Source organism: Dasypus novemcinctus, chromosome 22 (assembly GCF_030445035.2).
Source record: "Dasypus novemcinctus isolate mDasNov1 chromosome 22, mDasNov1.1.hap2, whole genome shotgun sequence".
NCBI classification, from domain to species: Eukaryota; Metazoa; Chordata; class Mammalia; order Cingulata; family Dasypodidae; genus Dasypus; species Dasypus novemcinctus.
Genome location: NC_080694.1, coordinates 63140531 through 63155365, shown reverse-complemented (window position 1 = coordinate 63155365; position 14835 = coordinate 63140531). Strand labels below are relative to the sequence as shown.

General features: G+C 36.6%; 1 protein-coding gene across 1 annotated transcript; it reads right to left on the bottom strand.

Annotated features, from left to right (window-relative positions):
• Positions 1 to 9122: 9122 nt before the first annotated feature.
• Positions 9123 to 10052, bottom strand: LOC101447037 (putative olfactory receptor 2W6). Its single transcript, XM_004481858.1, has one exon. The coding sequence runs from the start codon at positions 10050 to 10052 to the stop codon at positions 9123 to 9125; it is 930 nt and encodes a 309-aa protein (XP_004481915.1).
• Positions 10053 to 14835: the final 4783 nt, after the last annotated feature.

Genomic DNA, 14835 nt, shown 5'->3' with positions numbered 1-14835 from the left:
TGTTCTGATTGGTCAATCACTGGTTCTGAGCAAGGCCAATGGTTAGAGTTTGAAAACCAGATTAGCATAGTATGTAAACAGGTTGTCCTAACTGGGAAATGGTGATTGGTTGACTATGAGAGGTGCTGATTGGCTATTAATTAAAGCAGTGGGTTCTATTGGTTGCTTCAGGATTCCTCTTCCTACTAGTTAGTTCAGGATCCCTCTGGTAGAGGTCCCAGGCTTGGTTACCTGCTCACTCCTTCAGCACGTATGACAGTGATACTAGTTGATGGTATTAAAAACTGTGGTAGTGACAGATTTTTCTTTTTCAGATAGCCAATCAATTCTGGAATTTTAGAAACGATTAAGTTCATGAAGTATATCAGAATTTACATTTTCCTTCATAATCACAAAGAAGGAAATATTGGTACTTTTAACAAAGAAACCAAAAGAAAAAAAATCACTTTTTATACTTTAAATATACTTGTAATTACATTTTCTTATCAATTATAATATTTAATTTCACTCAGATATTCATACAGGAACTGAAATTTTCTGAGGCAAAAATAGAATTATTTCTTTAGTACTACAGCACAGAGAAGATAGATAGATATACTGTGAAAATCCTGAGTGTATCTATAGGGATTATACCAGGAAAAAAGGGAGATCATAAAGGATCAATATCCATATAATTTAAATTATAATAAACATATGACACACCTTGTATTAGTCCACCAAAGGGGTGCTGAGGCAAAGTACCAGAAGTGTGTTGGCTTTCATAGAATGTTTTTATTTGGGATAAAAACTTACAGTCCCAAGGCCATGGAAAGTCCATCTCAAGATACCACAAAGAAGTGCCTTCTCACCAAAGTCAGTGGCCATGTTTTGAAGCAAGATGGCGGGCATTCTCTGCTGGGTTTCAGCCTTCCTCTCTGGACTTCCTCTTCTGCTTGAGGCTCCATGGGCCCAGCTCCTTCCTGATATCAGGAGCAGGCTGATACAGGGCTTGTCTGTCAGGGCTTCCCATTTCAGTCTTGGCTCTCTTCAGGGTCAGGTGTAAGCTATTAGGCAATGGTTCATCTCTCCCTGGGTCTTTCGCTGTTTGAGCCTTCTCCTTTCTGCCACATGGAAGGATCAAAATGACCAAGTTCTCTCCTCTGTGTGTGTTCTTGTATCTGTTTGTCCATGTGAGTGTCTGTTTATATCAGACCCACTGAGGGGGTGGGGACTCAACCTGAGTCACACCTTAATGATGCAGTCTAATAAAAAAATCCTAAGAGATAATTTAATCAAAGACACCTCAGCTGAGTTTAATGCAATCAAAGGGTATCACACCCAGACGAATAGAGTAGTTAACAAACATAATCTTTCCCTTTTTGGGATTCATAAATAATCTCAAACTGCCACACTCTTCCCATTTCATATTTGTTCTATTATACCTTCATAAATTGTTTTAGCTGAATGTTAGTCCTCTCATAGATAAATAACATTTATTTTAATTCTGAGTCTTAAGACTATTCACAGATATTTCTCAGATATTAAGTTAATATTAATATTTTCATAAACAAATATGAAAATCCAAAGTGGAAGCTACTTCAGGAATCACCATATTTATAACATATATTATGTGGGTTCACATAATCACAAGAGTAGAATTCTAGATGTCATCTAGCTTAAATCTCTTTGGCTTTGAAGAATGATATATGTAACTCTACACCATACACGAAAGTAATGTGCATTCAAAGTATTTTCCTCACCTGTACATCACAATATATTAATTAAAAGTAATTTTCATTTTCAATGTAAAATATAGTATTACATAAATACAATACTTCTCAAGGACCTTCACAAAGATCATCCTGTAATATTCCAGCATATCTATGGTTTGAATACATTCTCCTCAGATTTGTAGAAGATTATTTTGAAAATATTTTTACTAGTTTATGGTTAAGAATGGTAAATGTGGAAGCAGATGTGGCTCAAGCAACTAAGCTCCTGCCTACCACCATCAGGAGCTCCAGTGCCTCCTGAAGAAGATGAGCAAGACAGTGAACTGATGTAACAAGCTGATGCAACAAGCTGACACAACAAGAGACACAGAGGAAAACATAATGAGAGACACAAAAAAGCAGAGAGCAGAGGTGGCTCCATCCATTAGGCACCTCCCTCCTACATGGGAAGTCCCAGGTTCAGTTCCCAGTGTTTCATAAAAAAAGAAAAGGGAAGTGGACGTGGCCCAGTGGTTAGGTCATCCGTCTACCACATGGGAGGTCCCTGGTTCAAACCTCAGGCCTCCTTGACCCGTATGGAGCTGGCCCATGCGCAGTGCTGATGCACGCAAGGAGTGCCCTGCCACGTAGGGGAGCCCCACGGGCAAGGAGTGCGCTCCATAAGGAGAGCCACCCAGCGCAAAAGAAACTTCAGCCTGCCCAGGAATGGTGCTGCGCACATGGAGACCTGACACAGCAAGATGACGCAACAAAAGAGACACAGATTCCCGTGCCACTGACAACAACAGAAGCAGACAAAAAAGAACATGTAGCAAATAGACACAGAACAGACAACTGGGGCAGGGGGGAAGGGAGAGAAATAAATAAATAAATAAATCTTTAAAAAAAAAAGCAGCAAGCTTTAAAAAAAAAAGAAAAATAAATAAAAAAAGAAAAGAAGATCAGCACACAACAGACACAGCAAATGCAAAAAATTGAGGGGATGGGAAGACAAATAAATATTTTTAAAAAATGGTAAATGGGTAATAAATAAGGAATAATGAATTTGTGACTGAAAGGGTATTGTATGTGAGAAAATTGTTTTAATGCCAAAAGAAGAAATATTTTTCTTACGGCAGTCCAAAAAGTTTTAATCAAATACTGAACCTTTGGTACTGTCCAGCCTCCTCTATGGAAACAGACTCTAGACCATCACAGAATTCATAGTAATTCCCCACAAGTTTGTAACTCACATTTAGGAAAAAGAGAGAGTTTTATTCCAAAAAACTGGGGATTATTTTTGATACCCATGGAAAGACATTCCTCAATGACTTTATTTTCTCCCTCATCATAGTTTACATTGATTTGAGATTAAAAAGTATAAAATATTTGGCAGAGTGGATTTAAATTGAGATAGTACATTGTGACAAATTCACTTATGATCTTGAAGAATAAAAGTTAGATAATGGCATCAACTAAAAATGAAGGAGTTGGGGAGTGGATGTGGCTCACGCAGATAAGTGCCTGCCTCCCACACGGGAGGTCTTGGTTTGGTTCCTGTTGTGCCTCCTAAAGAAAACAAGCAGGCAAAGAGCAAAAACAGTGAGCAGACAATGACCCAAAAAACTCAAAAAACAAAAAATAGAAACAGACAATGAGCAAAAACAAATGAGCAAACAGACGAGGGAGCCAACAACAACAAAAAAGTTATTTAAAAAATGAAGGAGTAATTTCTGGATGTAATCAGTTAAAATTAATAATCATTCCAAGCTATTGTTGGTTACTTACTATCTACAAGCATTTCAATAGCAATCTAATACCTTGAATGGTACTAAGAGAAATTAAAAAGATAAATCCCCTTGCTATTAAGGACCTTACAATCTAATCTACATGAAATTTATAAATATAAATAATATTAACTAGAAAAACTCATTTCAGTGTATAAAAATGCAAGGGGCTGAAAGGAGTCAGAGAATTTTTAAACTGAGGAGTCCAAGACAATATGATAAATATGTTCTATTTGAAACTGACCATTAAAGCATGGGGAAGATTTGACAGAAGATTCACATGGGGCATTGGGCAATGTCTTGCTGTTAATAGTTAAATGATGAGCATTCTCTGATAGGCTCTACAGCATACCCCGCATGCTTTAAGGATTGTACAATAGATAATAAAAACAAGGCCTATAATTAGTGACCTGAATGTGCACTGAACAATCTACAGCAAGGGCAGTGTTATCCAGCAGATGAGAGGACAGGTTCAGGCATCATACAATCCACTTCTGAATTCCACACATTTCCTGAGTGTCCTGGAACATAGGCTCCATAAACCATTGTTTCACCATTTGAAAAATCAGGATCAGGGAGCAGATGTGGCTCAAGCGTTGAGCACCTGCTTCCCACATGGGAGGTCCTGGGTTTGGTTTCTGGTGCCTTCCACAAACAAATGGAAAACAACAGCAGTAACCTGGGGAGCTGATGTGGCTCAGTGGTCGAATGCTAGCTTTCCACATATGAGGTCTGGGGTTCAGTCCCCCATCCCGGTACTCAAAAAAAAAAAAAAATCAGGATGGATGGCTATAGGTGAGGAGACAGCAGAATAGGAGCCCCAGGGATCAGTCCCTTCACCAGAACAACTACTGAACCGACAGAAATGGTCTGAATCAACTTTTTGAAACTCTGGAGTCTAAGGAACACAATAACATCTAGGGAAAAGCTGGAGGAAGAGGCTGTGAAGTTATCGTAAATATCAGTGAATTCCACCCTCTGTGCAGAGGCTGCCTTCCCCCATGTCCCAGCCACATGGCAGGCATCAGTGGGGACTTCTCTGCTCCAGGGGAGTTATAAAAGCCGATTCCTCCAAAATCTAGGGGAGTGTGGTCTGATTACTGAGCTTCTTCAGATCACTGGATGGCCTGGTCTGAGAGTGGACATCATTCCAACCACCTCAGGCAAAAGTGGCAGAGGAGTCTTAAAGAGGTGGACCTACTTTTTTCCTCTTTTCTCTTTTCCTCTTTTCCTCCATGAGCAAAAATACTCAGACTGTCCAGTTCTCAACAACAGCAAAAATTATGAAAAATACAGAGAAACAAGAAAATATGGTGAGCCATAGGGAAAAAAATAGCCAGAAACAGTGCCCGAAGAAGTTCATACATTGGGTCTTTTTGACAGAGACTTTAAATTGACTGTATTAAAGATGTTCAATGAACTAATGGAATCAAAATATAAGAAGTAAAGGCAATTAAGGAAACATTGTCTGACTAAAATAAAGAGATGGAAATTATGAGAAAGAACCAAACAAATTTTGAAGTTGCAAAGGACAATAATTGAAAGGACAGATACAACAGCAGATTTGAGCAAAAAGACGAAAGAATCAGTGAACCTGATGAAAAGACCATTGAATTCACCCTATGTGAGGAGCAGAAAGAAAAAATAATGAACAAAATGAACAAAGTCTTAGGGACATATGGGACACTATCAAGTATATGAATACATGTGTCACTGAAGTCCCAAAAGATACCGCTTTCAGTAATGGTTAGAACACCTAGACAGCAGATCTATAAGGAAAGAGAAGACTCAAACCATATTATAAACCAATGGGACCTAATAGACACATACAGGATACCTCATCCAATAGCAGCAGAATACACATTCTTTTCTATGGCACATGGATTGTTCTTCAGGAAAGACCATACATTAGGTCAAAAAACAAACCTCAAATATTTAAAAAATATTGATATCATACAATGTTTCTTCTCCAAGTACAATGGTATGAAGCTAGAAATTAATAACAGGGAGAATTGGAAATTCACAAATATGTGGAAATTAAAAGTGTGCTTTTAAAGAACCAGTGGGTCAAAGGAGAAATCACAAGGGAAATTAGGAAATCTCTTGAGGCAAATGAAAATGAAAAGACAACATACTTAAACTTATGGAATGCAACGAAGGCACTGCTGAGAAGAAAATTTTGGCTCTAAATGCTTACACTAAAAAGAAGAAAAATCTCATATCAGTGACCTAACCTCACAACTGGAGGATCTACAAAAAGAAGAACAAACTAAACCCAAAACAAGCAGAAGGAAGGAAATAGCAAAGATTAGAGCAGAGATAAGTGAAATAGAAAAATGAAAACAAAACAATATAATCAATGAAACCACAAGTTTGTTCTTTGAAAAGATCAGTAAAATCAACAAACTTTTGGTTAGACTGACAAAGAAAAAAGAGAGGACTCAAATAACAAATAAGAAATGAATGGGGGAAATGACTACTGGCCCCCCAGAAATAAAAATGATAATAAGAGGATATTATGAATAATTGTATGCCAATGAATTAGATAACCTAGATGAAATGGAAAATTCCAGAAACACACAAACTACCTACACTGACTCAAGAAAAAACAGAAAATTTCAACCAACCAGTAACTAATAAAGAGATTGAGTCAGTCATCAAAAATATCCCATAAAACAAAAGCCCAGGACCGGATGGCATCATTGATGGATTTTATCAAACATTCTAAGAAGAATTAACTCATATCCTATCCTGCTCAAACTCTTCCAAAAAATTGAAGAGGAGGGAGAACTTCCTAACTTATTCTATGGATCCAATATCACCCTAATACCAAAGCAAGATTAAGACACCACAAGAAAAGAAAATTATTGACCAATATCCATTATGAATGTAGATGCAAAATTCTCAACAAAATACTCACAAACCAAATCCAACAACACATTAACAGAATTATACACCATGATCAAGTGGATTTATCCCAAGTATGCCAAGGTGGTTCACCAGAAAATCTATTACTGTAATGTAACACCACATTAATAAAATGAAGGACAAAAACCACATGATTATCTCAATTGATGCAGAAAAGGCATTTGATAAAATCCTTCACCCTGTCTTGATAAAAACATATAGAAAAGTAGGAATAGAAAAAACCATGCTGAACATGATAAAAAGGCATATATGAAAACTCCATGGCTAACATCATACTCAATGGTGAAAGACTGAAAGCTTTCCCTCTAAGATCAGGAACACTGCTATTACTCAACATTGTACTGGAAGTTCTAGCCAGGGCAATTATATATGATCCTATATATGGAATATATATATATAATTAAAATTATAGAGAGGGAAGTAGACTTGGCCCAGTGGTTAGGGCATCCATCTACCACATGGGAGGTCCGCTGTTCAAACCCCAGGCCTCCTTGACCCGTGTGGAGCTGGCCCATGTGCAGTGCTGATGTGCGCAAGGAGTGCCCTGCCACTCAGGACTGTCCCCGCATAGAAGAGCCCCATGCATAAGGAGTGCACCCCATAAGGAGAGCCACCCAGCGTGAAAGAAATTTCAGCCTGCCCAGGAATGGCGCCACACACACGGAGAGCTGACGTAACAAATAGAGACACAGATTCCTGTGCTGCTGACAACAAGAGAAGCGGACAAAGAAGAACACGCGGCAAATAAACACAGAGAACAGACAACTGGGGCGGGGGAAAGGGCGAGAAATAAATAAATAAATATATCTTTTTTTAAAATTATAGAGAAAAGGAAAGAAGGGAATCAAAATGGGACACTACATAATAATAAGAAGAAGAAGAAGAAGAGGAAAAGAAAATGGGACTCTATAAAAAAGCAACTAAATTTTTAAAAAGGTAGTAATGGAGTAATTGTAATGGACTTTTAAATTTTACACCAAAAGCACAAGCAACAAAAGAAAATATAAAGAGGACTTCATAAAAATTAAAAACTTTTGCGCATTAAAGCACTTCATCAAAAAAATGAAAAGATAACCTACAGATTGGGACAAAATATTGGAAAACCATATATCTGATAAGGATTTAGTATCCAGAATATATAAAGAACTTCTACAACTCAACAACAAGACAACCCAATTTTAAAAATTAGCCAACAATTTGAAAGAAATTTCTTCAAAGAAGATAAACAAATGGCCAATAAATATATGAAAAGATGCTTAACATCATTAGCAATTAAAGAAATGCAGGTTAAAACTACAGTGAGATACCACTTCACACTCATTAGAATGACAATCATTTTGTAAAAACCCGGAAAATAACAACTGTTGGTGAGGATATGGAGAAATACGAACCCTCTTACACTCTAAAGTGGGAATGAAAAATGGTGCAGTAGCTACGGAAAACAGTTTGGTGGATTCTCAGAAAGTTAAAGAGAATTATCATATGATTTGGCAATCCCACTCCTAGAAATACCCAAAAGAATTGAGAGGAGACAGATACTTGTATGCCAATGTTCACTGCAACATTATTTACAACAGTCAAAAGATGAATGCAACCCAAATGTTTATCAGTGTGAAAAAAGCAAAGATACGGTGGAATATTACTCAGCTATAAAAAGAAGTGATGTGCTAGTACATGCTACAACATAGATGAACCTTGAAGATGTCATGTTGAGTAAAATAAGCCAGATACAAAAAGGGCAAATATTATATGATTTCTCCCATATGAACTTCTTAAAATAAGAAAATTCTTAGTGACAGAATACAGAATAGTGGTTACTGGGGTGGAAGGAGGGAAGAATGGGCAGTTATTGTTAAATGAATATTAGTTTTGGTTTAGGATGATGAAAATAGTCTGGCAATAGATAGTAGTGAAAGTTACACAGTATTGCCAATTTACACAGTATTGCCAACTTACATAAAGAATTGTCCACTTAATATGGTTAAAATGATTTTTATGTTTATTTTACCACAGTTAAAAATAAGGAAAATCTTTTTAAAAAGAGCCTTGAGAGTATATACTTGGTTTTATAACAAATAAGATACATGGCTTAGTTCGTAGGGAAAATTTGTGCCTCAGTCAAAAATGACACATTGTCTATACTCTAGAGGACACCCCTCCAGGTTACCTGATTCTCATTCTGTGACAAGTATTTTACAATTTTGTGAATTGGACATAACGATAGCAACACCAAGTAATTCTCCTCTATAACATGCAAATTCTGCTCTGTCAGATATAAGTTGAATTGACTCCCCCACAGTGGAAGGAGGTTATTTTTTGCCTCCATTTGCACATTCATTTCAAGATTCTTTTACTTCATGTAAATTTGTGCTTTTATGACTTAACAGGTTATGACTTCTTCCTGGTTCCCTCACTGATCTTTAACACATCATTTCATATCTATATGAGGATCTTTATTTTGCCTTTTTTCTGGGACTTAATTTTTTTTACTAAATATTATTCTGCTACAATTCATTCATATTACATGCAGCTATGGTTGATCCATGATGACAGAACATAATTCTTCTACATAAAAACACATCAGTATATTTAGCCATATTTTTTAAAAAACCAAGAAAGTTTGATTCATTGATTTATTATAAGCATAAAACAAATGCTAGGGTTTGAAAAAATATGTATGTTCCAGGACCTTCATAACTTATCCCACCTCTCCTGATCATGGTTGCCGCCCCAAAACCTTCTTCAGTGCCCTTTTCACCTCCTTATTCCGTAAGGTGTAGATGAGCGGATTTAACATGGGAGTCACCAGGTTGTAGAAGAGGGTGAGAAACTTGCCTTGCTCTTGGGAAGAGCTGTTTCCTGGCTGCATATACATGTAGATGATGCTCCCATAGAACAGGGAGACTACAGTGAGATGGGAGCTGCAGGTGTTGAAGGCCTTCCGTCGCCCTGCGGCTGACTTGATCCTCAGCACGGCTGCAGCGATGTAGCCGTAGGAGACAAGGATAAGGGCGAGGGGCAGGAGGACGATGAGAATGGCGAAGGTAAAGGCCAGCATTTCCACTGCACGAGCGTCCACACAAGCCATCTTGATCAGGGCTGGAATTTCACAGAGGAAATGGTTGACTCGGCGCCGGCCACATCTGGAGAGAGTCATTGTTAGCGGGGCCATGACAGTGGCATTGACCAGTCCGCTCCCCCAGGCCACAGCCACCAGTCGTAAACACAGCTGAGGATGCATGATGACCGTGTAGTGCAAGGGTTTACAGACTGCAGCATAGCGGTCATATGCCATGACAGCCAAAAGGATGCACTCAACTCCCCCAACAGAAAGGAAAGAGAAAAGCTGGACAACACAACCGGCATAGCTGATAGTCTTATCAGGGCCCCAGAGGTTTACGAGCATCTGGGGGATACAACTAGTACTGAAGCAGAGATCCAGAAAGGAAAGATTTGCCAGAAAGAAGTACATTGGGGTATGAAGTCGAGGGTCTAATATACACACAAGGATTATGGTTATATTTCCCAACACAGCCACTGAATAGAGAACAACATTCACTATGAAGAAGACCATCTCCAGCTTGGGATGATCAGAGAAGCCCACCAAGATAAAACCATACTCTGAGCTGTCATTGGATTTCTCCATTGCCTTCCTTTCACATCAGCTATATACCTGGGAAGAACAAAATGAAGAATACTTCATCTATATTTTCTGAAACCCGTGGAAAATCAGGAGTTCAAAAACCCATCCAATAGCAGGCTATCTTCTGTCCCAGCTACATAAATGCTCATCATTTGCTCAAACATCCCAGTGCTACTTAATGCAAACTATTGTATCATTGGAAAATCCTGACTTATAATATTCTTTTTATTAAATAGAAATTTTCTCCCTGTAATTCATAAGTATTTTAACTTCATCGAACACATCCAATCCCTTTTCATATGGCAGACATTCAAATATTTAAAGACAATTACCACATCTCAATTTAATTTTCTTTAGGCCAAGCCATTTTTTTTTCCTTCAACTCTTCCTCAGTAACATGGTTATTAGGTGAGGTATGTAATGACTAATAACTTTCTTCCACATACCCTCAATGTTGACAATGGCTTTCTGAAAACGTGAAAACTGGCACTGAGATCAGAACCCAAGATAGGATTTAAAAAACACAAGTTTAGGGAAACTACGTCTTACCTTGACCTATTTTCAGATCCCATATTAATACAATCACATAATTAAATTGATCACCTCATTATTTCCTCACAACACTCAGGAACTTGGCAAGAAACAGTTTTGCTTCTTTCATAGACTGACATTTAGGTAGTAATAATAAATGTTTTCAAAATCAAAGCAGAAAAACTATTTGTAGAATTAAGACCAGATCACAATTCTAGTGATAAAATATAACAATGTTTCCACTTGATATTTGCATCTTCCTTGTGAATTAAACTCACCTTGATTCTTTGTGCTTCAACGCACCCTGTAAACTCAAAGCTACCAGCAGTATTTTTATACAAACTACTAGTTCATTAACAAATTAACTTGCTTTTCTTCTTGTCATTTTTCAAGGTAATGTTGTGAATACATTTAGAAGATCAAATATAAAGTGCATTGTTTTCTACCTTTAAATATTTCGCAATTGTTATATGAGCATAAAATTAACAAATATAAATAACCAAGAATAAAATTCAGGATTTTGAGTCACTTGTTTTTCTTCCATTTTCCCTCTCTTCAATGTGAAAAGACAATATAGTCTGCTCATTAATTCGTTGAATGATTGACTTATTCCCTGGTAGTTATATTCTGAAGAGGATGAGAAAGAAAAGATGGAATTATACATTGGGAATATTGAATATTGGATCTATTGATTAAAGTAGTTTTTCTTAGGCCATCCCTGCTTTCTGGTGAAATTGAAATATGGATTTGCTTGTGAGTCCCTCTGGATAAGTGGAAAATCTTAGGGGGTTCTGGATGATGAGGTCAGTGGGTAATACTTAAAACCAAGGCAAGAGGGAGAGTGATTTTCCATTTGTGCAGTTCTTTATAGAAGTTGGAAGAACAAAACCCTAGAGATCTCATTATGATAATTATTACAGTCGAGCCACTGATAACGAGGATATTGTTTTCTCAAATCCTCAAGGATCTAGCTCTTGGAAGAGCAGAACTGATTAGCATGTTCTCCCCACGCTGCAGCAGCCATTAAAAAGTTTCCAATGAGTTTCGTTTTAATTCACAAAATGCTGTAATCTCCAGGGCTATCTGCCTGGGAAGAGAGGCAGTCAATTAAGGAACAATTACAGTGAAGAGCTAAAGGGAGTCCATCAGCTCCTGTCATCCTTGTGTTTTATTCGCTTTACAATTGCCTCTCAGAGCTACTTAGCAGCCCCTGGGATTTGTTCAACAATGTCATTCTCACCATCAAATCTCGAACATTTCCAGCATAACTGGAATAATCATTACCTTACTTCCGAATGGCATTTTTTTGAGTGGGGATTTAATGGGAGTCCCTATGAGAGCTATTCTCTAGCAGTGACCTACCTTCCTTCCTTCCTTCTTCTCTCCTTCCTTCCTTCCTTTCTTCCCTCCTTCCTCTTCCTTTCTTTTTCTTTTTCTTTCTTTCCTTTCTCTCTCTTTTCTTCCTCCCTTCCTTCCTTCTTCCTTCTTTTCTTCTCTTTCTTCTTTTTTAATATTTACCCTTCAACAATAATTCCCATAAAAACTTCTAAAGTTGACTTACTCTTGGAATGCAATAAATTTTTATTCATCAAACATATTTGCAGGCACTGTAAAGGATACTTGGTATTTAAATAAATATTATGTGTCTATTCTTAAGGATCTCACAATCTGGAAGAAGGTAAGAATGAAGAAGTTACAATATTGTATCAAAATTACCATCTTATCCAAGACAGAGAAAAAGATAAACAATGGATTGTTGATTATATTTTGTTTGTTAATGGCTCATTATTTTCCACTCTGAGATCTTTATACTCCTCATTAAATATTGTGTTCACTACTGCATTCCCAATGTCTAGCACAGTGTTTAGCTAATTTAGTTGTTAGTAATTATTTGTTGATTATATTAGTTAATCTATAAAGTGATTGTAGATATAACATATATTGAAGATTTGCTCTTTTTACAATGAAAAGTTTGCAAAAGTAAAAAGCATAGGTAATTTTTAATGGAGTAGATTTTGAGGGCACATTGTTGTAGTTCTGACAAAATGCTGGCTGTCTGTACCTTATTTCTTGTACATGTATCTCCATTTACTTAAGTAAATATAAGTATTTCTTAGATGATTGACCACTATGTACATGTATTTCATAATAAGTTTAAAGACTAAATATAAAACCAAAGAACAAAATGGTAGAAATACTGCAATTACAGTAATATCTTTGAATGTGAATGGATTAAACAATCCAATCAAAAGATATAGACTGAATAGCAGATGTAGCTCAAATGATTGAGCACCTGCTTCCTATATGAATATGTATATATGTATATGTGTGTGTGTGTATATATATACATATATATATATATATATACAGGCTAGCAGAATGGATTGAAAAAAACATGAACTGAAGGGAGAAATAAACATCATTACAATAATAGCTGGAGACTTTAACATATCACTCATATCATTAGAACAACTAGACAGAAAATCAAAAAGGAAGTAGAGAACTTGAACAGTATGATAAACAAGCTAGATGAAACAGAAATATACAGAACGTTGCATCCCAAATCAACAGGTTATACATTCTTCTCAAATGTCCATGGATCTTTTTCCAGAATGTACAACATGTTAGGTCACAAAGAAGGTCTCAATAAATATAAAAAGATTAAAATTATACAAAACACCTTCTCAGATCATAATGGAATGAAACTAGAAATCAATAATAGACAAGAAAGGGGAAAATTCACAAAATGTGTGGAGGCTAAACAACACACTTCTAAACAATCTCTGGGAATTAGTAATCTGTAGTGGGGATTTGTAGTCTATAAATCAGCCCTTTTAATTTCTTTTCAGCCCCTTTCCTCTTAATCTGGGACCCATAGTCTTTTATTTTCTCCCATTACTCTTCTCTCAGTTCCTTAATAAATTACTGGCCTGACTAAACTAGCTTGCACTTAAAATTCATTTTTTGATTTTTAGGGAAAATCCGGCAACAGAAGTCTAAGACCTATATACAGAAAACTACAAAATAATGATAAAAGAAATCAAAGAAGTCCTAAACAAATGAAGAGACATTCCATGTTCATGGATTGGACAACTAAATATTGCGAAGATGTTAATTCTATCCAAATTGATTTATAGAGTCAATGCAATACCAATCAAATTCCAACAGCCTACTTTATAGAAATAGAAAATTTATTTGGAAGGGAAAGGACACCTGAAAAAAGCATTCCAAAAAAGAAGAGCAAAGTGGGAGGACTCTCACTGCCTGACCTTGAAACATGTTACAAAGCTACAGTGGTCAGAACAGCATGGTATTGACATAAAGATAGACACATTGATCGGTGGAATAGAATTGAGAGTCCAGAAATAAACCCTCACCTCTATGGTCAACTGGTTTTTGACAAACCTACCAAGACCATGTTAATGGGGCAAAACAGTGTCGTCAAGAAATGGTGCTGGGAGAACTGGATTTCCAACCAAAGAATGAAAGAGTACTACTATCACACACCCTATACAAAAATCAACCCAAAATGGATCAAAGAACTAAATATAAAAGCCAGAACCATAAAACTACCAAAAAAAAAAGTAGGGAAACATCTTCAAGATCTTGTGGTAGTGATGGTTTCTTGGATCTTACACCCAAAGCACAAGCAACAAAATGAAAAAAAAAAAATAGAAAAATGGGACTTCTTAAAAATTGAACACTTTTGCACTTCACAGGACTTTGTCAAAAGGGTGAAAAGGCAGTTGACTCAATGGAAGAAAATATTTGAAAGCCACATATCTGAAAAGGGTTTAATATCCATAATATATAAAGATGCTACAACTCAACAATAAAAAGACAAATGACCTAGTTTAAAAATGGGCAAAAGACTTGAATAGACAATTGTCCAAAGAAGAAATACAAATGCTGAAAAAACACGTGAAAAAATGTTCAACATCACTAGCAATTAGGGAACTGCAAATCAAAGCAACAATGAGTTATCATTTTACACCTATTAGAATGACCACTATTAAAAAGAGAGAAAGCTACAAGAGTTGGAGAGGATATGGAGATATAAGAACACTTATTCACTGCTGGTGGGAATGTAGAATGGTACAGCCACTGTGGAGGACTGTTTGGCCGTTCCTAAAGAAATTGAAAATAGATTTGCCATGTGACCTGACAATATCACTACTGGGTATAATTTATATATATACCCAGAAGAACTGAGAGCAGAGATATGAACAGACGTCTGCACACCAATAGTTCATAG

Bases quoted from the DNA above. Each gene is read 5' to 3' on its own strand.
- LOC101447037 (XM_004481858.1), bottom strand. From the start codon at position 10,052: ATGGAGAAATCCAATGACAGCTCAGAGTATGGTTTTATCTTGGTGGGC.